This window comes from Balearica regulorum, chromosome 13 (assembly GCF_011004875.1).
Source record: "Balearica regulorum gibbericeps isolate bBalReg1 chromosome 13, bBalReg1.pri, whole genome shotgun sequence".
Classification (NCBI taxonomy): domain Eukaryota; kingdom Metazoa; phylum Chordata; class Aves; order Gruiformes; family Gruidae; genus Balearica; species Balearica regulorum.
Window position 1 is genome coordinate 7,075,921 of NC_046196.1, and position 27,859 is coordinate 7,103,779.

Consider the following 27,859-nt stretch of genomic DNA (forward strand, 5'->3'; position numbering starts at 1 on the left):
GTAAGCCTTATAAAGTGGTCACTCAACTGTCCTCAACCAAAAAAAAAACCAAACCCAAAAAAACCCAAAGCACTGAGAGCTATGAAGAATCCATGGGATTCACTCACAGCACAGGCTGCTGCTGTTGCTATTGCACCTTGATAGTCTTCACACAACAGAGGATAAACACAAGACTTCTTCCTTGCACAGGTAGAATTTTCTCATCTGTTTCCATCTGTTTATAGGTCCTTCCATTTCACTCCTTAATCTAGCACCAGGTTGTTAACATACATTTTAGCCACTGAGAAATTCTTGGACTAGAATATTCTGTAATAGGCTTGCACGTAATGCCTAGGCACAGTGCTTTGGTGGGTTTGGATGTTCATGAAATGGAGATTCTAAATAATATATTCTAAATAATGAAATGCAGAGGGGAAAACAGCACTCACTCATTATATTATCTCACATGTTCATATGACAGGAAGGAAGAAATCTTTATTTCTGTTGTTGGTTATACATTCATATATGCATTCACATACATGTTTCGTTATCTTAATTCAATACTTTAGAAGAAACATAATTCCTTTATAAAAGGTTTGAAAGGTTCTGGCATATAGCTTCTATACATGAAACAAAGCAAAATGACAACCATGAAAGTCAGGGATTAGACAAAATTTTCTCTATCTGTAACATGCTCTGCCAAGCAAAGCATTTCAGCATTTCAGTTACGAAATATCCTCAGAGGCAAACACATTATACAAAAGTTTCAGACTAAGAAGAAAAATAAATAGTAGCTGAAAAGTAACTAATAGTTTTCAGTTAAAATGATGATATTTAACAACAAAACTATACTGTTCAGGAAGTGAATTTACCAATAGCTTGCCTGTTAAGTTTGTATTGTTTAACCCTGTCTCACCAATAATACCCAGAATTTCTGCTTCAGGACTCTACTCTTCACACTCATTCTGCATCCATCATTGCAGAATACCAGAGCTGAAGTAAAGTACACACTGCAAGAACAAATACCCTTGCTGTCATTTCTCGATTAAGTCAGTTAAATATCTTCATAAGCATTCTCTGAAGCACAATTCTTTATTGGATTTCAATTGTTTCTTAAAAGAAAAATCTCAAAGGAATTCAAGAAAAATGTTTGCTTACTCTCATTTCAAAAGACATGTGGATACAGACTAATGCTATCTTTTTCGATAGGTTTGAAACAAAGACGTTAATGAACAGTAGCTTTATTTTAATCTTTCTTCCTACTAAGTGAATTTCTCATGCACACCACATTTTTCTACACTTTTGCATTTTAAACACAGTGTAAGTACATGAGGGGATCAAAGAGTTTCAGATGAATCTGAAGAGTTATAGCAAGGGTAACAAGGGTCCTTAGTTTCTAATGACAGAAGCATATGCTCTCAACTTTCTAAACTGCATCCAACTGAGCCATTTATCAAGGCCTGAAACTTTTTCATTATTTAAAGCACTACGACAGCTTTCCACTTGATGCCTTGGAAGTACACAATAATAGAGACTCTATAGTCATTAATTATAATATCAGCTGGTTGATGAAGTTACTGTACTTGCTGCTTGGTGATTTCATTTTTAATTGCAGCAGGTGGTGTGGAAATAAAGTGATGTACTGACACACACGGTCACCTCAATAGTATTTTCTTTTTTATGTATAGATAAATGCAACTTGGTTTTTGAAAATTCCTTCTGTTTTATATCCCACTGCATATAGCAGCTGCAAGAAAAACGAGCACAGAGAACACACTGAAAATTAGATGCTTAGAAATTAACTGATAGAAGACATATTGTCACCATTTTTTTTCTTTTTAAAATATTTAAGATACTAGGGTTTTTTCCCCCATGTAAAGATTCATGGTTTCCAAACACAGCTGTCATAAGTAACAGTCATAGCTACATATTATGTACAAGGTTTTTCTTCTAATTTTTGGTCTTACTAATGTATTTGAGTAGCTATTTTTGAACTCTACAAATCTGAAAATAAAGATGTATAAAAGCAAAATTAAACTTCAACTGTATTAGATTCTAAGACGACTCAAAATAAGTGTGTGATATTCTAAATAGTGTGTCCTTTTTTTTTTCTTGTTTGGAATTAGTCTTATATGCTCCATTGCTCTAGTAATTTACTAACCCATATATCCACATAGGTTTTTGCAATTTAAAACCCATAAGCATACTGAAAGCAAAAAATGGATTAAGACAACAATTGTGTGTACTGATTTATCCTTTTGTTGCCTTGAGACTGCCGTTGTATATGCTTTCGAATAGTCTGTATTGTTCTTCTGATACTGTCCACTCTTAAAAATGTATTTTCCTCCTCTGTAAGGTTTTAATTTCATTAATCTCTAATTTAACAGATTAGATAACTACTACAGGAGATTTTGCTGCCATAGGTTTTCCATGAGATTGATAGGTAATAAAAACTGGTGTTTCCTAATGGCCACAGACATCCGTCTTCTACATAAATCAGCAAACTCCCTTAAGAATCCCTTATATCCAAGTCATAGATCAATTGTACTCAACCCTCATTACAACACACACACTCTCTGTTCTCTGAAATAAGGCTATGCTACCTTAGCTCAAAACTACATTAAATGTAATTAATACAACTGTGATGTAAATGGACACAGCATTAAAAAGTATATCCCCAGGGAGAACAGGCTGTGAAAGCAGCTATGTGCACTGCCATGCATGACACGTATGACTAGGGCAAATTTTAGCACTCTTACTTCGGATTTACAGAAGTTACACCATAAAATTGAGAAGCTGCAGTACCAGGAGGCCAGCTTTGCCTCAGCAGTACACTCCTATGGCATAGCAGCAGCAGCTGAGTAGCGGCTGGATACCGTCTCTGTCCTAAGGAAAGATGTTGTGGTCTTGCAAATCCTCTATAACATGATGTTAACTTTTATCTTCAAAAAAAGCCACACAAACATCATTAGAACTCCAAAAATTAAATGGAAGGATATTGGCTGTAAGTAGTGAATGTAGGGAAAAGTGTGAGGTGATGTGAATTGTTTGTGTAAATTAGGGAAAAGGTAGGCAGCTTCCAACAATTTAGTACTTTGTGTACAACAGCTATGTCATTTGGAAGAGAATGGTGTAGAAAGAGGGAATTAACTCAGCAAAAAGGAGTGTGTGGAAGTGCTACAAGGTGTCCAAACCAGGCAAACAAAAATAAAGCTGTTGTTCTACAGGCATGACTTCAGTATTCCCTTGATGACAGCACTGTTCATTTTAGGAAAGAGTTTGTCTAAATAACCAACCCGCCAGTAGTGCCAGCTTTCATGAATATATCATTTTGCTCAGACAGAAAGCAACTTCAGAGTCTGAGCATAGTCCAGGTATGAACAGGACTTTATCAGTGTGTTCTGGGTCTTGCTTCAGACCCAAAAGAAAGCTACACTGCCTGAACTCTCTGTGATTTGCTGACCCTTCTCCTCTTAAGAGGTCCCCTCAGGTCCTCTGTTGCTACACATAGCAGGTAACGAGTTAGATCTCATAACAAGACAGCTCAAGTGGTTTTGGAGAAGGGAATACAGGCAGTAGTACCTCTTTTTCAAATAGTTCTCAGACAAACGCTGAATTTGTTAAATATAATATTTTATCTATTGTACTGGTTTCCAGCATGGGCTTGTATAACTGCTGGAAAACAAATCATAGAATTGGGGCTCATAATAAGAGTCATATCTACAAAGAAGTCTGGGAATAACTGCTATGAGGTATTTATTATCTGACATACATAACCATTAAATAATTTTTCTTTAAATGTTCTAATTTTGCTGATCACACCTTAGGAAGATGTTTTGCATCCTTCTTTTAATTAGTTTTTTACATTACTACTATAGTGGCCTTACTCTATGTACAACGCAGGAAACCAGGTTTGGGTTGCTTAATAATGTAACTGAAGCATCAAATATGCAAACGAACCCTTGAGCCACACTCTGCTCACATGCACGTCAAGAGTCGTAGCATGGAAAAGGGAACAAAGTTTGGCACCTTTTGCTCACAAACACTGAGCACAGAAGTAGGTTATCTAACTTCAAGGGATTAAGCTCTCTGTATCCTGGGTGCCTGCTGTTTTCTATTGCAAGTAGATTCAAATCTACAAAATGCAGAGCAACCACATATCCCACGTTGTAGGACCACCCCTCTAATTTCCTAATGCAACATAAAGGCAAAAAAAATTACAATAGAAAGCTTGGAATTTGGCCACATTCATTCTTTCATCATTTTGCTTCATTGTTCTTTTCTCTCTCCTTGCAGTTTTGGCTTCTTTCTGGTTTTGTGGAATCTTAGCCATTAACGTGCCTGTAGTGCAAATGTGCAATGCAACCCAAACAGTATCAGCCACATGTATGATCAATATGAAAATTTCAATAGCCTTCCCATTAACTATTCAACCTAATAAGTAGGATTACACATTATACCAATTTTACCAGCTAATTTCTTACTTTCTCTGTCCTGACTTATTTTTCTGTCATCTTCTATAAAAGAACTTAAATGTTTCTACACGGGTACCAGAAGTAATACTGTATTACATTTTCAAAGGCTGCACAGCCTCATTTCCTGTTGTATGCTGCACAGATGTAAGAATTATTAACAAGGAGCTGAGACTCACAATGTCATATGATCCAAATGCAAATCCTCGAGGACATTTATTTCCTCCATTTCAGTGGGTAATTGAGCCTCTAAACCACCCACAAAGATTACACTTGTAAAAATAGTTAACCATTTGTGGCATAAAAATATTCATACTGCAAAATATTTTTTGCATCTATGAATATGAAAACTAGTAAGATAGTCTACAAAATGGAACTGTTGTATATTGAATCACCAAATCCAAAATGTAGTTGCCCACACTAAAAAGAAGTAAACAAAAACTGCAAACCAACCAATAAATGAGTAACATTAGCATCAGTCTCAATACAAAAAGTGGCCTTTTGATTCATCCAGCATTAAAGATGACATCCTTTTCAGTGTCTCATTTTTGCACTGGACATAAGATTCCTAATATGTGTATCATAGTTGGAAGACAGTAAAAATAAATCTAGCCTAGAATAGCTTTGCTGCTCTGTCCCTAGCCACAAATGAAAGCAAGGGGAAACAAGTGCAGCGTTAGTTTTCCTTTTGAAGACAGACAATCCCCTTTAAAGCTGAAGCAAGGTTAGGCAGTTACAGAAAACATGCAATACACATTTCTCATGAAAAAACCTCTGGAAACTCAGCTATCACATTAAAAGGTGTTGTTGAGGTTTTTTAAATACATAAAAAGGTCTTGCAAACAACTTCTGCAGACTGGAAGTCAGAATCTTTTGATCCTCAGTAAGAGCCAAACAGATTGCCCGATATTTGCACATGCCACTCTGGCAGAAATATACCAAATAGGAAGGGCATATCTCATAAAATTACCACCACGTCTATAATCTACCACCCCCAGAGTAACAAACGATGTCCACTATAAACCCATGTCAGAAATTGCTAAAACTAAGATTATATTATACCATAACTACAGAAAAGTGAGGGGCCAAACAAAAATGAGGATGTATCTCAATCAATACTGGCAAGAAATTAACCAAAAGGCGGCAGTTAACTCATCTGTATTACCGACTATGTTTCTAACTGTCGGGAATCATTTAGCTTGCCACGCAGACAGCTGCTGAGAAAAGATGGAATGCATTTCATGAAACCAAGGAAAATTCCCTTTGCATTTAAAAGTAACAAGAACTGAGTCTCACAGAACCATGTGCAAAAGATGTACTATTGGGAGGGGGAGAGTCAAGGTAGTCCTATTCCTCAAGGCATTTTTAAACCTCAAAATATTGGCAAAAATACACACTAATCCCCAGAGAAATCTGTGCTTTTCTAATTTATCAATTTACCTCCATAAATTTATGATCTTTATTGTCATCATTAATATAGGTATTAACATAATCTAAAGACATCAAGGCATCAGGGATTGGTGAGAAAAGCGCAGACATTTGGGAACAGAATGAGACCAGAAAATCTCTAAATAAACATTCCCAACAATGCAAAAGTGTATGCTTTATTTTAGAATTAATACAACTTGAATATGCTTTTGGGTTTTGATTTTTCTATTGTTTCCTAAAAATAGCGAGTATACACAAGACAACATCCTGATTAACAAATATAGATAGAGAACACATATTACCGCACTTCTCTGGAAAGCTAAGAGTTTCAGTTTAGCAACATCTACTTCAAGCTTTTATCAGCACTAATTTCAGTGAAAAAAATGGTCATAAAGTTCAGAACAGAGGGAAAACAGACCTTAATTAAGCAAAGTGTTATCTCTTTCTATTATAATGAAAGCAAAGTTACAGTTATATTTTTACCAAGATTTTTCCCCGCTTAATGAAGACATTATCCGTGAGTTTTCAAAGTCACTTTACAAAAGAGCATTCAAGAGACATTAAAGTCTGCTTAAACTAAAAAGTCTTTTTGAAGTCAATAAACAATAAAAAGAACAATGAAAAGACAGCCTTTGATCTCTTCTTACTCTAAAGTCTTTAATTTCTGTTTTAATCTACTAGATGCATTAAGTCTTGTTTTCAAATATTTTTCATCTGCAACGTATCGTAAGCTTGCCTTGATTTTTTTATTCATATATATTCTTACTGTTAATGTACACTTCTCATTACCAAGGATGGGTGTCATCTGGAAGTTCTCCCACCAAAATAAGCAGAAAAAAGTTTTAAAATTATTTTTCATTCTCTTCTCTTTTAAAAATTTCTTTAAAAAGAGAGAAAAATGTAAAAGGAAAAAGAAAATAGCATCTTCAGCTTTGAAATTTGTGAGAAGATCAAAGACTATAATGCACATAGATTTTTCAAGGGATAAATTATTAACAACATGGGCGAACACATACTGGTCAATAACATGGTCAAAGAATGGTAAGTTAACAGCATCCCTCTACAAGCCAATTGCAGTTAATCTGACTTTATTGTTTGCAAGAAATTCCAGGTTATTCACTAGATTTTTAATATAGCTTTTAAAAACCCTTTTTAGCAAAGCTGCAAATTGTGACAAGCTCTTGACTAGGTTCAGCAGTTTGGCATTTTAACATTTCTTAACTTCCGTTTATCCTTTCCTCAGCAGCATGGGCCATGGAAATAAACAGTAAAATACAAAATTGTAATGAACGAAAGTGTACGGAAAGTCTAAAGGCAGAGGTGGACATTAGTTCCCATTGTGCCACCCATTTCTTCCAGGTATCTAGTATAAGCCCAGCTAGAAGGGGTAAAAACTCCCTCCATACCTATTCACCCTTGATGCAAATACAAGCTTGCTGAATTTCTCCCGTATAAACAAGCATATCCTTCTGGTATTTGCACACCTTCAGGAACGTGGGATCATCCACAGGGTAAGACAGAAAGGAGAGCCATATCCTCCCTTTCAGACCCAGATTACTGTAGCAACCTGCCAATTCACTCTCTACATGTGTCAGAGAATTTAAAAATAAGAGAAATCATAAAACAGACGCACAGTGAAAGCTGGGGTGAGCAGACATAGTAACAGGCCATACAGCCACTTCTCTACAATAGCACTGTTCTTGCCTCCTGCTCGCAAAGATACCTCTCCAGATGTGAGGGAAGATGAAAGTCATATCTGCCAGAGGAGCAACCTTCCCCTTCCTCTGCTATGCACAGTTAACTTAGAAACCTGGTAACAAATTAAGTGCTATTATTGCCTCAGTTTCTCTAACTTCACAGATCAGCCTTTAACTTAAACATGTAGTGTTTGCAGGATTAAAGATGAATCCTGGGCCTTTACTGACCTAGATTAAAATGCCACTGCTTTTTTCGTATCTAATCATCCATTCTGTCTTCAAAATATTGCTTTCATTTGGGGGAACTGTGAAAGAATTCTCCACCTCCATTTGTTGCTGAAGTTGCCAGTTTTTGCTGATGATTTTTCTAAGAGAACAGGTCTAGAAGTATTTGTTTCACAGACACCACTGAAATTCTGACAAACATGAAATCTTAGTTGCTCATTTCTAGAGTGGGATATGAATGGGAACTCCAAACCATTGTGCTCCGAATTTTGCTGATATAAGAATTTTATCATTTTTCATACAATATATTTGATTTTGATTCAAATAAAACTAAATTCTATGGGACAGATCTTCTCTAAGAAAGAAAATAACCATGTAGAATTTTAAGCAATGTCTTTTTCTTACATTAAGTTAAGCAAAAAGACAAAAATTTTCACTTTCCTCCAGGCAGATATACTTAATAAAAAGAATCAGACTGAGAGCACTTTACTATGTTCAGACTAGCCTTTTATTGATTTGGATGTGCTATGAACCACATTATCTAATCTACAATAAGCCATTTACCAAGTGCAATGATCTATGGACTAAAAGGCTTAGATTTTTAGTTCCATTGTAGACTTTTTGATGAAATGGTAGATCAGCAGAGAATAATACTATAATAAGATTGTGAGGGACACAAGTGTCAATATCAGGAAATTAGAAAGTTTGGCTTACTGTTTTAAATCCTCTTGCTGTTCATTTAAAAGCCCAGTATCTCTTTTTCTAGACTAATTGCATCTGTATATTTAACAGAGGTCCCAGATGACATCCCACAGGGTGTCAAGTTCACAGGGGTTCAAGGGCTCATCCAACTGAAAATATTTTTATTTTGCAAAAACAAAATCATCCATCAGAGCACATGACCACTATTTGGTGATGCATGTGCTAAAATTATATGAGGATACAGGTTTATCATGATACTGTCTTCTTGCTATTGCTGTTTGGCATAATCCAGGTTTCATCTGCTGCATAGGAGATTTTAGCAGTTTCCCTTAAAACAGATTTGATGCATTTTGCATCAGAAACTTTTCTTTACCTGAATGCACAGAGCCTGGAACATGAGGTTGAGATCCCAGTTAGGCTTGTGACTTACACATAAACAAATGTGAACTAATGCTCCCACAATCTCATCTCTGCCTCCACTCTAATTGTCAGCTTTGACCACTTTTGCACATGGAAATTCTGCAGCCGCCACCAGGAAATGCCACAGAAATCTCAAGATGATTCATTTATCTACTGTTCTATGTTCATCTGGGAAAGAACCACACATATATGAGATCTGCTTCCTTATTTTTCAATATTGCTTGTTGATTGAAATAGGTAACACTGAACTTCCTGGCAATATATACCATAACTTTACTCTCAAATTATCAAGAAATTCATGCAAAGATAACTTTTTCCTGAAAATGGTTGCTTTTGGCTAACTTGCACTCAGAGGTTTGTGAAAAATGTTACAGTGCAAAACAGATTTACAATGCCATAGGCATCATCAAAATAACATCTCACGTTAGCAAAGACAGAACAAAAATTCAGAGACCTTCAGTAGACAGAAATGAAATCCACTATTTAGTGCCAATTAAGTGAGAAACAAAGCATATATATGAGATTATTTTATCTATAGTTCTATGGCAAATTTTACTGCATCATTTCTGAGTAAGACTGACAGGTTACATGCCAAAGTAAATGTACTGAAGACATTAATGTCACTTTAAAGCAACTCAAGTTTTGATGTTCTTATATTTTTGTCGTACCGCAACTATTAGGAAGCATTGCTTCATTTTTTGAAAATGAAAAAAGGAAGTGTAACTAGTTCAGGCTACCATGTAACTTTACAACAACTGACACTAACTATAATATACGCCAGTTTGTATTAAGATGTTATTGCACCTTTCCAGTTCTAATCGCCAATTATGACTCTATTAGTCCTACTTGGCAGTTCATCTGCTCCTGCATCAGCTAAGGGGGACTTGGAGACGGACCTCTGATCTTCATGTTTCCGCTTCAGTGAGTGCTCAGCACAGCGGCTGTCATCTTGAGACATTGAGGAGGTAAAGCATTGCCTTTTCTAAGATAACTACACCTGACCTTACAACAATTTACTAAGGAAATACCTGCCTAATGGCAGTGTGAGTGCAGTTTCTTTTACACTCACAACGGCACTGCAAATTAGAGACAACAGGATAAATCTATGACCAGCTCACTAGACACTTCATTAAATCACTGTTCCCTTGCCTTGTAGAGCACTAATAGAATCACAGCCCTCGTTAGCTACTGAATAAAAGATCAATCACATTCTTTGAGAGCTCTTGCTACCAGCTTCCAGAGGAAACAAGGAAAAAAAAGACATATTTAGGATCATCAGTAAGATTCTGAATGGCCTCACTGCAAGTTGGTTAAATTACCTTTTCCACAACTGACTCCGACTGTAATACTCTGAGGAACTTGTTAAGTCTGCTTTCAAAAGCTGCTATCTAATATATGACTACCAGGCCCTGGTCAAAAGTTCATAATGTGCATATGTAAAAAGGTACTAAATTGCCTGAGGGCTAAAACCAGAGGAGTTTAATTGCAGCAAAATGCTGAAAATGGTCTGTTGAGGGTCTTTCTATTGGGATACTGCTGGCACTAGCTGATTGAAGTACAGCACATAAAAGCCTTACAACAATATTTCCTTAAATGCAGCTGAAACTGCTAGCACTTGCTAGTGCATATATGGTGTGCCAAGAGGGAAAAAAAAAAAAAAAAAAAAGAACCTTCTCTAAAACAAACAAAGATTTAAGGATTGATATAATTCATAATTCAAAAGTGTGTGGATAAAAGGAAGAATTAAACAACAGTGAATACCTGTCAGTATAAGTCATGTTATAGGCACCTCATGTTGTTACGGTGGGAAATCTAAGCACATATGTAAACATATTTAATTGGCACTCATTAAGATTCGCGGCAATGAAAACTGGAAAACAGCTTCCATCAATCTATCTATGACCACACTTGGAAATTTTGCAAACAGTCACCTATGAGACTGAAGATTCCTATACTTAGCCTGAAATCCAAGGACTTGTTTGTAGTAATTTGAGAATCATTCCTCTTGTTACTTATATGATAAAGAAAAAAAAAAAAAAAAAAGGACAGCAAGGAAAAAAGAAAACATTTTTTTTCTGAAAACATTCAAAATACACTTTTTCTACTGAATCTACTCCACTTAATTCTATTACAATTATCTCAAATAAAAGTATTCTTTTATGTGCACAGGAACTGTGAACATTTTAACTCTTTGCACAGTGAATAAAAGAAGAATATTTTTCCTTCTGTGTGGGCATTTATGAACATGTTGCCAGAGAATTTGGATTTTGACCATAAACAGTCATCTGAATAAAATAGCAAGCAACTATCTTAAAACATTGCTCTTTTTATAGAAAACTCTATGATTTATTCCTCAATATATTATTTATTATCTTGGTCAAAACATATAGTTACAAATATTTTAAATGGTTATGGTGAAACATTTCTCTTTTTCTTAATTTTATTTTTACCTTTTGAAAACCATATTCACATGGAATATTATCCAGCATGCTATAGATACTAATTTGAAATTTTAAGTTAAACTTCATTGCTTCTCTGCCAGTTTTTCTTTAGCTCAAGCAGGGCTTGATATGGAAGTTAAGGCATGTACTGTGCAGGAAATGACATTAGGTCAGTGTAACAGTCCCTTCATAGAGATCATAGGAGGAATTTTCCACACCCTATTATTTTTTCTCAGTGATGTGTCTGTCTTTTGGAGGCTATGCTACAAACTGCAATAATGAATGAATCCAAGTTAAAGCCTTCCTGAAAGGAGGATACGACTCTGCTCCGAGACTGAGGTCTGAGAAGGCACAGGAAAAAATACAAATGCAGGCAATAGGGGAAAAGTCATCAATGCTCAGTACCATCTGTAAGATTTTGAATGGCAAATGTTCACCTACATATGGATGATCTTTTGTCACTACATTCTAGATTTGACAAAGCAAAAATGTTATCTACAGCTCATATTTTGTTCATCTACAGCATGTGTTTTCTTTGGGCATGTCATGGCTGAGAAAATTATCTACAGCTTTGCATATAGGTTTTAGTTTAAATACTTATAAAAAGTTTTAAAATACCTCATCTAATATCCTGAAAGACAAGAAAAGGGCTTGGTAATTTTTTTACTTGTACTTCAATGAATATAATATAGTAGATAAAACAGCCTTTAGCCAAACATTACCTGGTAAGTGGGAAGTGAGCACTGACTTTGCCATTTTCAGTTGGTATCAGTTAACATACAGCAAAATAACAGTCTTGGACAGAAACAACAGACAAGGTGACAGGAACATAGTAAAAAGCATGAGAATCAGCGAAGACTTCAAACCAGTTCAAGAGACCTCCACTTTCAGCCTTGGAAAATCTACATATCAATAGTCTGCAGTAGCTTTACAGACTGTCTCCATGGGAGGACCATATCACCTCTGTTTTCTGATATGACAGTTATCAAGCAAGTCTCGTTTTACAACATAAAAAAAGCCCAGGCCACTAGAAAGTCTCAAAAGTAAATTCATCTTAGTGGATAACAAAGAAAATCAGTAATTCATTTACCTCACCTCAACAGATCAACTCAGAGAAGTTTGAAAAAGCATGGTTGTAGCACTGACAGCATTTACTGTAACAAATAAACTTTGTGAAAATGACAAACCAACAGTGTCTGACAACAAATGAAGAATATGGAACAAGCTTTCATTTATTTACTCTTGACATTCAGTGCTGACACTTATGCAGTTAGGAAGTCATTCAAATTGGTTTAAAATATATGCTTGGGAAGAATTCATAAAAATCTCTGAAAACAGAGAGACCTAACAGACTACAAATATTTCAGTAGACATAATGTTTAAAGCAAATAGACTGACTTCATTCTAAGTCTCTCAGTCTCTACTTCAGGTCTGGACAACCCTTTCTTTCCGGTTTCGGAGCACTACAATATAATTAATTATTGAATGTATGTGCCAGCAGAAGGGGACACAGAACGGAAGCAGAAGAGCTAAGATTTTTTTTCTGATGATGATAGTGAACAGGAATGATCACATCATTTGGCCCAGCCACATTTCATTAACAATTATAAACATTATTTTAGAGGAATAGATTAGCAGTTAGATTGCATTTATAGGAATCTTTGCTGTGGACAGTGACAAAGTTTTCTGATGAGTCTTCTGTCCCTTCCTCACAGCAGAAAAAGCATTGAGCTATGTGTTCAGCTTTGGAGGCCTTGAGTATGTGTGCACAGTATTTGATTTTCCAAGACAAGCAATGGTCTGGGTTGTGTTCTGAAGAGCATAACTGGCCTTAGCTGAAGGCCATTTAAAATGCCACGTTACTGTCTATTGAATAAGCATACGTGTAATGCAATAATGATAAATTTCACCTTGCCACCAAAAATAAGGTCAGATATTGTTTCAATAAAAAGACATTTTATATGAAAACATTTCTTTTAGAAACATAAAGCCAAAAGGCGACAAAAAATATTATAGCACAAGTAGAACTGCCAGCATTGTTGATATTTTCTGCTATAATTCCTTTAAAAGTTGGAAATTCACATACATTTCCCATCAAAGGAATTGAAGAACTCAACCCATAATTTCTTCTCACAAATACAAAGTCACCACTTTTGGTGCAAAAGCTGAGAGAGAAGCTCACTTTATACATACTAGTTCAGCAAATGGAATCAGTGTAGCTCTAAGACCATTTAGTTCAGGGTAATACCTTGCTTCTTGGCAGAACTAGTTAACTCATTTCCAGTTTACTCATGGTATCTTTATAAAAAAAAAAAAAAAAAAAAAGCATTTCCCAGAAAAAAACCCTTTATTTTGCCATCATTAAGTATGCAGAAAGCAATAATAAGTTTTTACATTTACGCCATCAAATTACTAGCAGAATTGTAACACGTGTGCCCAGTCCACAAGAGGAAATATGTAAGGACTTTTCAAATGCCCAGCCACACCAAGACCCTGCCTACCTGCTCAAGCACGTTGATATTTGGGGTCTTTGCCTAGGGAAACAGCAGTGGAGAAATTCCTTCTCTACACAGGCATAACACTGCTCTGCTGTCTCTTCAGTACTGGGGCAGGGAGCACCAGGACACCCAGTATCCTTTTGCAGATCATGCCTCTGCTCCATAATTAACACCGTTAGATCAACAGCACAATTTGGGATGAACTATTCGACATGAGTAGACAATCAGATTCTAAATGACACTGTTATAAAGTCATTATCATAAAAATTTGCCAAGACGGTTGTTCTATTTGAAGTGCTAAATTAGTTTTCTTGTACTGGTAGTATTCATCATAATCTAAGTTTGACATTGCAGGACAACATTTTAATAGTAATGCTGTTCAGTGGAAAGAAATAGTGTTTCCAATTTTGTAACAAAATGAAAAAACCCTAATTATATTCATTAATAGATTACAGTGACAGACAAGGTAACCCTAAGAAAAATACCTACATTCAAGAGTATTGAATTTAAGTGACATTTTCAATCCCAGTATTTCCAAGTATTCTTACGCTCTAGCTTGTAAACTTGAAATGTTCTTCAATGTTTTTTGCACAATGGTGGGTATAGCATTCAAACAGAAATCAGTAACAATATGCCAGATTGGCACAAGGATTTTCAAATCTGTTCCTTTTATATAAAGTTTGGTAGTCAACACTTGAGTAAATACTTTCATAACCAGTTAGGTGTCTCACCAGCCGTCTGTATATGCACAGTCACCTACTAGAAACAACAGAAACTAGCAATGGTGTGATCAAACATTGAAAATGAGCTCGCATTAAGTTTCAACTCCTATGCCTGCTTAACATTCTTCTGAATTAATAGCAATATCCATCTTAAATGCATTCAAGTTGAAAATACCACCCACAGAAGCAGCACGGGTATGAGAACTCCATTTTTGGAAATGTCAATTCTTAAGACAGTACTGCTGTAAGAGATGGAAATCCACAGCACTGGCAAATCAATCCTGCACATTTGGGACAAGTAGATCTGTTTTTTTAAGACAAACAATTCTCTCTATATCTCAAAAATGACTTTACTTTTATATAAGATGCATCATCCAGCATTGCTATCTTCATCTCATTTCAATGTGATGCTTTTGCAATTGATAAAATTTCTCAAATACCTTCAATAGATTTTTTTGCATGCACAGAAGACTGTACTATATCCATAGTGATATTTAATAACTGCAAAAACATGTTGTCACTAAAATAATGGATGGAATTTGACTATGATGTTTATATTTGCTGTCATCCTCTTTGCTAAGAAAGGATTGATGCTAGTACTCTGAAAACTTCCTAGAAACAGCAAAATAAAGAGATCGGAAAATCCAAATGACTCAAGTATTTTAAGTCCCAAAGGAAACTTTAAAAGCTAAGCAAATTCAGAAATTCTCTGATTACAAATCCTCATACAGATTATTGCAAAACTAATAAGTACTGTATCATTTGCTGTGCATTTTACACTGAACTAAGCACGATAAATTCAGTATTATGTTCACTTTGCCCCCACTGAAGAGAATGAGTACATTCTGCCACTTTATCACAAGTAAATCATACAAACTCAGGCCATATAATACATAACAAAACATGGAACCATTTTAATATTTCAGCTGGCAAATGGAGTCAAGCAAGTTCCTTTTTGCCAAATCTTCCTCTTCTATTCTTAAATATAATTATTGAATCAAACAAATGTTTAAAACAACTCTTCAAGACATTACCTTCAAGATATTTAACATGCAATCATACATTTGTGCTTTCTTCCTTTTTTTGAGAAAGGTGAGAAACCACAGACCTAAGGACCAAGACAGTAGGTTAAGAAAAGTAAGAAGGGAGGCTGAAGGGTACATCATCTCACACTGATAGGGGCAGTAAAACCTATATGAAATTAAGGACAAGTTTTTGGTTTCATTAATTTTTCTGAAACATATATTCCCTCTTTCTCCCTTTCTTTAGAAAAACATACATTCTTACCTAGAAAGAAGGCACAGAAACAGTAAAAAAATTAAGACTACAGTAGAAAGAAGCTCAGGTTTTGAACAGTATCTAACTCTAGCTTTTTCAATAATTCTCAGAGAGTGACATACAATGGAAGCTACTGAACTACAAAATACTAGGCAATATCCAGTGGAAAAACTAAACACACTCCCCAAGACAGTCTCATCAACCACAGACCTATTTCCCTCCACATGGGAATCTAGCCAATGCTCCAAGTTGGCCAAGGAACATCCTGCAGTTTGAGTCTTGCCTTTAGAAAAAAGAAAATTACCACACTCATATCCGTAACACCAAAAAAACCCCCCAAAACCAACAAACCCAACCCAGTAAGTTCCCTCACATTTTCCTGAGGAGAAGAAAAGATACCATATATACAGCAAACTTTGGAATAAAGAACTGACAGGAACTAGAAATACTATTAGTATCACAGTGGGATACCTCCCAAAAGCCTAGAAATATGAATTTTCTATACATATATGTACATTTTTAATAGCTTTCCTGGAAGGAAGTTTTTAGGAATGTTAATTCGGTTATGCAGTTATCATGTCCAGGGCATGTCAACATGATGATGAATAACATGTCACACGCAAAAAACAAACAGAAGAATCACTTTTTCAGGAAAACAGACTCTTACTGTGTTCACCTACCCAGGAATATTAAATATATTAAAAATCCAAGTATATTTTTCATTTATGTAGGTAGATGGGTACATACACAGACATATATGTTAAAATAGTGAGAATACTGAAAAAACATTATGTAGTACTCTGCATTTGATATACTGTATTATTTTTGGACCTTGTAAATATACTTTTTAATGACTTTGCTCTAAAAGAAGGAACTTTCTAGCTCAGATTACTTGGACACTCTTAGTGTTTACTCTTCCATCTTTTTTGTAAAGTCAGAAGAGATTTCCCTGAGAACTTCAAATAAATAAGATATCCAGCTGCACAAACACTATACGTTCTGTTAGATTACTTTGGCTTCCTAAGGCATATTTGACTTTCTCTGAATGTAAATGATTAAAGAGAATCCATTACATGAAACTGATTGGTGAACTGTTTAAAGTGGTATGGCACCTCTTCAAAGATGATATACAGAGAAATAAAAAGACCATGTTATGATAAAGCATCTCAGATATCCAAGGACTTCTAGGGAAATGTTAATGTAACTAAGCACTGCATCCCCCAATTAAGAAATAAGTATTAAAATGATAGTTCCATAAAATAGGATCTATGCTGCATTCTTTTTTAAACAATTTGGTATTTCATCTATTCTAAATACAGCCAATAAAAACTTGGTGTTTCCTGAACATCTGTCCATTCATAAATAGCAACTTCAAAAAAATGTGAGGAAAGATAAACCATGTTCTAGAATCCACAAAATTTATATAGCTCTGTGAGTTATGCTTACAAAATGACACGGGCTAACAATGTTCAATTACATAATTTCATTATTTTTATCATTCACCGTTTTAAATTTGGGCACAGGATTTTAACTTCTAGAGGTCAAAGAAACCAAACCTAAACTTTGTCCAAAAACCTTGCTTTTGCTACACTTTAGATGTGTCGATCAGCAATTCTATTTCCTAAAGAGCTATCTAGATAGCTGAGCATCAGCCCATATAAAAGACAAGGAAGAAAGAACTATGAGGAAATAAAAGATGCACTATTGCCTAATTGCCATGTGAAGTGACATGGACAAGAATGCCTCAGTTCAAAGTTTGGTGATACAGGAAGAGTTTGAATTTGATTCCTCATTTAAGGAATAAACAGTGAATTTACATTTTAAAAAAATCATAGCCAAAAATGATTCAGTTATTAATCTCTAAACTCAGTAAAAACTTGATTTAAGAGAAGAAAATTGAGAAAGTGAAAAGCACACTAATGAAGCACAATTACTTCTTACAGCCATTTGTTCGTAAACCCCCCACCCCTCCATCATTAAGGTCTTCTCATAGCTTCAAAAATTTGGCAGATGGCAATAGTTTGAAGTGGAACCCTGATCTGCCATCTTACATCTTAACCCACATGGGAACTGGTTTTTGCATTTCACATCACTCATAGCACCATAAATTCAATAGCTGAAAATATCTGGTTCAATTGAAGTTCCTTGTATAATTTGTGTTTGGCTGTGCTTAATTTACTTGCTAGCTGTACAGCATAGTAGTTATGTGTCCAAAAAGTTAAAAATCATTAATTAAAAACAGTTTTTAGGGACTACTTTTTTTTAAAAAGTGATTATAAACTCATTGCTAGCTAAAAACTCAAGTTTTATCACTGTGAATTGAGACTTTCTAGAATGCTAGCAACAGAGCATTGGATCATTATAAATGAACTACAGTGCATTGACTCTGGTTTTGATTACAGTTATCTCATTCATAAAAATGTTATCTCTATTACTCTCTTGTTATTAAAGAAAATGAATAATCCTGTGATTTATGTGCTAGCTGGTAACTAAGGAGGTCTGGATCCTACAGTGTTATTTACAACAAACTGTCCAAGTGACCTTGCTCAGGCACATGAACGAGAAACCGTGGGGTCACTGGCAGGACTGAGTCACCTCATCTGCAGTTACTGTAACCGGAGGGCTCTGGGGTACAGCGAGGGAAACCCGGAGGGCTTGGCAACAAAGCAAAAGGCAATGGAGGACTTTGAGGCACGTTTACATTTGGTCTTCAGCAATATACAGTAATTCCAGCCAGCAATTTTCACTGCTAGCTAGGCTACAAAGTCATCAAAGATTAAACCCTTATTAGGGAAAAAGTACAGAATTATTTCTACAAAGATCCCTTTTGTTTACTGGACCTACTTGAAATTAATATAACAATATACTAATACAATCTGAAGAGTTTTTAAGAGTGGGTGAAGGAAGACGAATAGCACAGGTAAGAATTACCATCTTAGTTTGGAGATACATTAAGACGACCTAGGCCAGCACATAACATAAAACTGGTTTAGACCATAGCGACCATTTTCCTAAGTTAACAGCCACAGGTTTGCATTAGCACCAAATAAATGCATGAAAAAAAGTAGAGGCAATCTGTTACAGTTTGTAAAAAGATCTTCAAGATATTTAAGTTCACTTGCCTGTTTATATAGGAAATCACTAAATTTTAAACTAGATTACTCCCAGAGAAAGTTACTGTTGTTAGCTAAAGGTAGAAAAAGACTATGATCGTGCACATTTACTTGTTGATTTATACAACTCAAGCATGTAATACATTCAGAAAAGTGCTTCACTGTGTATTTTCCCTTAAATTCTCTTTCCCAATCTATTATTTTTGACAAAGCTATATGATACATGCTTTGCTGTTTTCTTAGCAAGGCTTGAAAAAAAAATTAGATTTATGTAAACTACACTAGAAGTTTTTTGTGTGTGTGGCCACAAAACCAGAAGTGTCACAAACGTGTTCATAACCAGAGTTTTAACATTATATCTATGTGGTAAAGCAGCATACACCCACTTTTGAGAGAGAAGAACATATTACTAATCAGTCAGGAAAAGGAAGGGAGGCCAAGATGTTGTACATATAAATCCAGAATATTATCTAGTGCTGCTATTACCTGTTTTCTTCCTTGTCAAAACAGAATAAAAATATGAAAATAATTTTTCACAGAGCACTGTGAAAATACAGACTCCCATAAGGAGAACCCTTTTTTTTCTACAAACTTTAAATTTTCATTCTACTTCCACATCTCTTTGTAACACCTGACATTGAAAAAAAGAATATCTGTACAGCAATATGCAAAATAAATGCAAACACAAAAATCAAAAAACCCTCGGAACCTCAGAATTTCAAGCCTTTTGAAAGTACTGAATTACACTACCTAAGCACCTAAAAAAATCTTTTTTACAGTCTCTTCAAACTCACAGTACTAAATTTTAGTCATCTTTGCCCATGGAAAATCGATACCTTACTTGTTTTCAGTTATTGCAGTAGATAATCAATTTTTGCAGCAAATAAAACAAATGATGATGTTTCAGTATGAGAAAGATCTCAAGAACACTAACAAAAGGATGAAGCAAATTCCTAACAGGGAGTATAGTAACAACATACATAAACAAAGGTAAAGGGACAAAAAAAAAGACTAGATATCCTGTTCAGCTGTTTCTGTCAGATTGCAACATCTTGCCTGTCACCCAAGCACCTCAACACGCGCAATACAACAGAAATTTCCTTCCTTATGGTTTCTCAAATACATTCTGAGCAAATCAATGCTGCGTAACACCTCAGAGACGCCATGGCACTTCACCTGCAGTTTAGCTCTGCAAGTGATGGTGAGTAAAAGAGAAGGAATAAGGAAAAAACAGGAACTTGAAATCTTCTTTGGAGGACTACAAAAAACAGAGTGAAAAAAGTACAGTGAAGGAAAGTCTGGGACTTTCAGACAAGAAAGAAGTTATGGATGCATCATACCAGAGTGCAAAAATAAAAAGGATTTACTTTTAAAACCTTTTGTTAAGCACTCATCATTTTATTTGTAATGCAGCTTATACCCACAAATCTGATACTCCCCATTATTCAATAAGGAGGTCTGTTTCTAGACAGTGTAACAATCTGAATCAAGAAATGAAAATAACTGAATGCAAGACTGACTTTCTGCAAGTTTCAGGAAGAGATATGCTGTTCTATGCTGTTAACTACCTACAAGGCCAATCTTTCAGATTTCAGGCAGGAGACAATACGGCATCAGAGCTGGATGTGAGGCTGCACAAAGATCAGCATTTGTGGGTAATTCAGACCTGTATGCAGACATTCCACAAGGTGTATATATAGCTTTCTAATCCAAGAAGGCTTTTTCAGGCTAAAAAATAGGGAAATATGCTTCTTTTTTTTTTTTTTAAATTCTAATTTAATTACATGTAATATAAAACATTATGGACCAAATGTTTCCCTGCCTTGCAGCCCACATACTTGGCAGGGCATTCTGAAATCTAGGGGGAGAGGAAGAAATTCTTTACTTCCTCCACAAAACTATAGGACATAGTAGAGCTGCTCCACAAACAGCTATGGGGGTGTGTTGAACACAGCAAATTCCATAGCCATTGCTCCCCCCGAGCACCGCTCTGCACGCTGAGACCCTGAGATTTTCTGTCTGGCACATGGATAGGTTTTCATAAAAACTTTCCATTCCTGTGGTGTGGGTTATGGGGCACAGATTTAATTTGCCCTCATATTTCACGCTACATTTATTTTAGCAGGAAGTTAAAATATGTATCAGTTAAATGTAAGTTTGACAATAAACTAGCTTATATTACATTTTATTGCTAGATAGGACACAGAAATTCTAAGTGCATAGAAGAATTTTTGCACCATTTTTCCAAAATGATTAACTACTACTTTGGAGGCATTTCTTTACCATCCTATTACAACCAATCAAAATATTCTGCCACATATGCCTTCTTTTCTTTTTCTCAGTTCAGTCAATTTTAAATAACAGTATTCTGTTAAATAACAGTATGCTATCAAGGTTCAATAACTGTTCTTCCAGTGGTACAGTCCACAAACCTGTGTGTTAAAAAAGAGAGCTGTTGCTTAGCATCACTTTAACATTTATACTTAAGGCATTAATTCATAGAACAGGAGAACTGATTTATACACTGTCTACAACAACTGCTAATGTGCAGTAAATAGGTAGTCCCCTTTCACTCTCCCTTCCTTCCCTACTCAATTTGAAAAAAGAAACTGCCGTTTTGATGAAATCTAAACTGTGAGGCTCTTTTGAAAAAGAACTGCCTGTTGCTTTTCAAGAAACTCCAGTGCATTTTCAGGAGTGTCTTAGGGAGGAAATACAAGCCAAATTCTACGCTGAGACACGCACATACCCACCCTGCCCATGACTGCTCTTGGAGTTGAACATGCACAGCTGAGGGCAGAATTTGGGCTGAACTGTGAATTCAGTAATGGAAGCCAATATCAACTCAACACAGCCCACACAGATCTTTGGACAGCAAAAAATGTTTACTTAAGGAGGGAATACTATCCCCAGCTCTAAGGGTTATTACAGCTTCTTTAGCAAAGACCAGGGGAGAAAGAGAAGAGATGATGAGACTGCAGGGCCTCTTTTGGGCTTCTATCAAAAGCAAACAGATGTGATCATTAGGTAGAAGCTAGTCACTCCTATAGATGCAGATTCATTTCTTGCCAGAATAGCATTTCTGAGTTGATGTTAGGTGTGAGTGCAAATCATCACATGAAATTTAAATTTAGACACTTCCAACATATGGCAAAAGTAGAAGCAGTTGTAGCCACAGGGGTTTCCTCCTGCCCACATGAGCATTGCAACACATGCCAACTGCCTAAAACACTACTGGGGTAATATCAGAATGACAAGAATTTGTTCTTTTATGTAAAACGAAGACATGCAGAAGACTTTGGAGCCCTTAAATATATTCCTTATAATTCTCAATAACAAATACTTTAAATACAAAATCCAGTTCTAAAAAGCTACTGTCTTTGAGAGAGAAGGGAGAAATCAGAGTAGTTCAAGTATCAGCCTCTTACACAGTGAGAAATTAAGGGCGGAATGGTCTTACTGCAGCTAACTGGCTGTTTAAAGGTGACAGGTTGAGCTCTTCTGCTTGTAATTTATATCTCAGCAACAGAACCAATGTTTTATTCACAACCATTAAAAGGGGGTAACACATCTGCTAAAACTCTAGCACAATGGCTGGCTTTGCACTGCAACAGGAAATGTAACCCAATAGTCTCAGAACTTCTACAAACCCTAGCCATTTCTTAATGTAAAAGGATTTGAAAATTCAGTTCACCAAAACATCTGTTAAGCTCTTGCTACTTTAACACGTGATATTCTTTCTGCTCTGTTACCTGCCAACAAAAATACTTGGTTCCATGTAAGACTATCACAAGTGTGTGATAATGGCACTCTGCTTCTAATTTTATATGCCATTGTACACTCACAAAATCACCTGGGGGTGACGCTAGATAACATACTTGGTGTAAGCTCGAAACTTACAATAAATGTATTTAATTTTAATCTTGTATGTAAATAGTAACAAATCAGATGGGTTCTGAATGACTAGCATTAATTTAAAGCAAAAGAAACAACTTAGTCAAACTGTTCTTGAGCCAGCTTTCAAGGAGAGAAAGAGAGAGAGAGAGGGAGAAAAAGAGAGCAAAAGAGCACGAGAAAGAGAGGTTAAAAGGAGGAAAAAAAAAAAAAAAGGTAGAAAAAAGCCCAAGGCAGCCAAACCCTAAAGCCTTAGATTAAAGTCAGCATATGCGTGGCCTATGCAGTTACTTTCAGAGCTTCTCTTCCAATCTTTAATTTACAGTGTCCACTTGTTTCCAATTTACATTTAATTATACTATAAGCGTCTCCAGTTTATGAGTAACTATACATTGGTAAGTAAAAGAGAGGCCCTTTGAATATTAGTAGAGCTACAGTTACTACAATAATAAAATGGTAATTTATTTGCAACTATTGCTTTCTAAAAAAATAAAAAAAGTAAAAGACTTGTTCTCTATTTCTGTCGAGCAAATCCTTGTAGATTTTAGATCTTGAAAAGAGATGGGTGGGGAAAAAAGGAACAGTCTTTCAGTTTCCAGTGCTCTATTTAACAAAAGTACTTCCTGTATACCTATTACCATCAGTGATTTAAATATTGTGTTATGTTTCAAAAGCTGACCAGAGAGCTCTCTGTGATTCAACAGAAGAGTTTGCTATAACCAGCAGAAACATACCACAATTTTTATGCTGTAGTGACTCATAAAACAGGTTTGGAAAATGGGAAGTTGCATTTCTTCTTGCAGTAAGGTATGAGCATTTCCAGAAGCAACTTAAATTATGCCTCTAAAAGCCTCACACTTGAAAGACAGAAAAACCCCACCTAAGTATGTTTGTTCTTTTAAGAAAACCAGATTCTAAGTGATCTGCAAACCTTTTCTTTAAGCAGAAACTTAAAATAGCCTGACTTCAAAAAGTGTCCTAATTACTGAAATCAAGACACCATAGTCACAGCAAATAGCAGCCAACAGGTAAGTAAGAGTGTAATATTAGAATACTGATTCTCAGTGCTTCAGAGAATCAGCTAAAACTGAACAGCTACCAGCAGTGTTTCCTAAGCTAAATTCTGTCATGTTGAATATCCAAGTGCCACGTGCCAGAGGCTGCATGACCTCTCCCCAAAATGGCAATTCACAGTATGCAACAGCATGCATTTCTGAAGAAAATACTACATCTTCATCAAACAAAGTGGAGCTATTCAACATTCAAGAACTGAACAACTACATCAAAAATATATATTTCTTTCAGATACACAGTGTATATTTCTTCATTGTTGGCAACAAAATTATTACTAAACTGTTATGATTTCTAGTAAGCAAACTTTAAACAGATGATTTTATAAATACCACAGAAAATGACAACTAAGTCAAAGGTATGAAGATTAATTTCTCAGTAACAACTTGCAGCCGGGACAGAAAGTAAGAATTATATTGTTCTGGAAAAAACTAGTAGGGAAACAAATGTATTTTCTAATTTTCTCCTGCATCTAGCTTCAAAGTTTCCAAAAGAGCTGAAACTCTGAGGGTTATCCTGAGCTATCCACCACTCTCAGAAATATCTAGTAAGTCTATCTTTGTGAAATGCAAATTAAAGATGTAATCAATTTTTAATAACAGCTTTTCCTACAATTATATGAAAAGGCCCCAGTTAGAATCAGGTATGTGCAGCTGCAGTCTGTGTGTGCATATACATACATATATATATATACACACACATACGTACATGTATCTATACAGACTCCAGGAACCTCTACAGTTCAAAGCCTAGCAAAGAGCTTCAAACTGGCTCCAGAAGGATTAGGTTCTCCACATACCACAAAGCTGCAGCAGCTAAAGCTACTGCCTCAGAGATCAAAACTGATGCAGGCATATCTGAACCTTACCTCTCTCCACACAACCTTGACACCAGGTCTCAGTTCCAGTTATGGACCCAGCTCAGTTGCGACTACTTTAAATGCTGCTGCATCATGCTGCATAGTGCAATGCAGACATCCTTGAAAAACACAGGAACGTACAGTTCACAACCTTGGGACTGCACTTTTAAGCTTTAAGATACACACCCAGTATTCTGACCAAGACACTCATCTAAACTCTGGGGTGCACTGCCACAGAAATACTGGAGGAAGCCCACAAAAAGATCCTCAGCAAAGTCTGTTCCTGGTTGGTGACAGCACAATCCCTAAAATAGGAGATGCAGCAAATCATTTGCTCCCTGCAAATCTTAAAATAGAAAAGCCATCACAGTGATGATGTTGAAAATTTCAGCTCAGCTTGTTTGCCTGCCCAGGAAGGGGCACTTTTCTAGTTGTAGTGGCAAATGAAACATTGATAAGGTTCAGGGGAACATAACAATTCTTATTAGAATATGAGATATAAAACTGATGCTTCCCCCTCAATGCATACTCTCCATCTGAATATTCAAATAACCCCAGTGAAATACATACAAACATGAAGGACTTACTGAAGTGATTTGGCTTGGACTAGAGTGCACTATTATTCATCGCTGACATTTTTTTTGCTATATTTTGTATTCTCTTTTATGTACCACTCATAAACAAATAGATATTATGAAAAAAAAATCTATCAATTGTTTTAAAGAATCCAAAATGAACTTCAGTGCTTTATTTTGTTCCTTAGAGGATGAGATTATCTGAGCAACTCACACAAAAGGTTCCTTTGTGAAAAAATGTCAGAGCAAATAAAACTAACAATTCATAAAAGTTCCACAGACTGGATCCTTTTCATGGGATGTTGATAACATTCACTTATCCATTCTCAAGAGAACTTCAAGAATTTGTTTTACAAACTAACCCTAACACAACAGAGACATGGTTTTAAAGGTCCTGGTCAAAAAACATGCTGTTGAAAGATATTATTACTTGTCCCAGGTGCCAGAATGCTCATTTACCAATTTCATGGACATAAATAGGTTTTGCATATGTACAGGCTGCAAACTGTAGGCAGAGGTTAGAGGCGTGAAGACTCTCCTGACTGATACATTGTCAGGGCACCACAGTAGAGTGTTTGTATTTTTCCTCCATGGATCTTACTGAAGATCCAGTATTGTTCAAGAAGCTGTTCTTTTTTGGAAACATAAGCACAGTTTTAAACACTCTAAGAAATGTTTTTCACATATATTAAGCCAGTATAAATTAAGATTAATTTCATTACCTCAATGATAATGAAATGTCAAATGAACTTTTTTTGTGCAGCTAAACATACAAGTTCCATCACTGATTTGCTCAGCTACTATAGGTTATGTGCTAGATTAAGCTACTTGAGGATGGATCCCTCTAACTCAACAATTCCTTCTCTGCTCTTTTTCAAATGAAACCAATTAATTTGGTCTGTATAGTCAGTTCAGGGAGACAGTAAGTTATATTTCACCACAACCACTCTTGTCAGTTGTGAAGTCTTCTATAAAAGGGGCCTGGTTTGGGCTTGAACAAATTGTCATGGTTAGATGAGTTCTGCAGGGGTATGAATCCTTTCATTTCCCCAATTCATAGCTGCAAACATTCAAGTGAGATCCTCTCCCCACTCCCCTTTTGGGAATACCCTTCTTTGTCAGTGAATAAGGGATGAGAAACAGTCAATAAGTTTAAAGGAAGTCAGTTCTCAATGAAGTAAAGGTCATCCTCCACCTAAAAGAAGACTTTGGACACCTTATAAATAACCTGGGTCAGAGGTTCAAGGGATAAGAGCAACTCCTCCAAGCACTGGAGATGCTGCAAATTCTTATATAGTGAAGCCTCATAAAGTTTGCTATGAAAGAACTGTGTAGCTTTTCATTATGTCATGGTGCCATTCCAAAGTCCAATGGAGACAAAGGGAAAACACCCATTGCCTTCAGTGCTTTATGAGAATCAGGAAAATTGTTGTGTCGTGTTTTTTTAAATATGAATGAAGGTGCTTTTACCACTGAAAGCACTTTCTCTCAGCCATTAATAATGTCTGTAGTATCTTTTCTAACTAGGGCATCTGTTTACATAAAAAATGCAGTCAGGCATATTCCACTTAAAAACAAAAGCAATTTTTTTGATGTCTTATGTATATTGAGCACAGAAATAACTGAACTTTTCCACATCTAAGATGTACAGCTGCCTTCATCATAGTGAAGATCGTATATTCGAAGAAATAAGTCATGCACTCCATCTAACAAGGTACCTTTACTCAAGATTGACAAAGTTAATCTAAAATGGTTGAAGAATCCTTTTCTAGAGCTCTCACTGTCTTGGCATGATGTTTGTCACTGAAATCAGGGTCATCATTACAGAAAGCAATAGGTCAAAGCAGATACTTACATCTGGATTTTTATAACTTTACTCCCCTGATTTGAAAAATGAAGATGTGTAAAATACTGTAAGTCATTCACTTACCATGGATTTGGTGAAAGGTCGAGCCAAGGTAAACAGCAGGGTATACACCCACCAGTTACGATGAATGGAGGAGTAAATCATATTTCCAGGATGGACTGAATTAGACGTCACCCCATGGGGAGAAAGGCGTCGGTTCAGTTCATTGGAGAACAGTATATTGCAAAGCTTGGAACGATTGTAGGCCAACATAGCCCAATACTCCTTCTTAGATGGAGAAAGCAGATTGAAATCAAGTTTTCCAGAGGAGTCTTTAATTTCTGTGAATCTAAAAACCAGTAAATATACCTTAGATACCCCAGAGTTAATTTTGCTCTCATTAAAAACAACATAAAATGTAGACAATGGAGTAGAACTTGGACAGAACCAACAAAAAACAGCAGCTTATTTAGCAGTTGAAAGCATCTACTGGAAAATGCCTGAGACCCATGGAATAGTCCCATATAATATGGCAGTAAAATTACTGAATAATTAGCAAAAGCAAATGATAAATTAAAACAAGTCAAAAAAGGTTTTAATGATTCAAAGCATCCTATAGAACTTATGAATCACTTTATG

General features: G+C 35.8%; 1 protein-coding gene across 3 annotated transcripts in view; it reads right to left on the bottom strand.

Moving 5' to 3' along the window:
* The window catches only part of WWOX (WW domain containing oxidoreductase), a 526,965-nt gene that overhangs the window by 365,874 nt on the left and 133,232 nt on the right, over nucleotides 1–27,859 (bottom strand). For all 3 annotated transcript variants that reach the window (XR_012837658.1, XM_075766035.1, XM_075766036.1), the window contains exon 8: nucleotides 27,305–27,569. Coding sequence is in view for 2 of the 3 variants with exons in the window: in XM_075766035.1 (XP_075622150.1) it covers nucleotides 27,305–27,569 (265 nt within the window). In the remaining variant the exon portion in view is untranslated. The remainder of the gene's footprint in view (nucleotides 1–27,304; nucleotides 27,570–27,859) is intronic.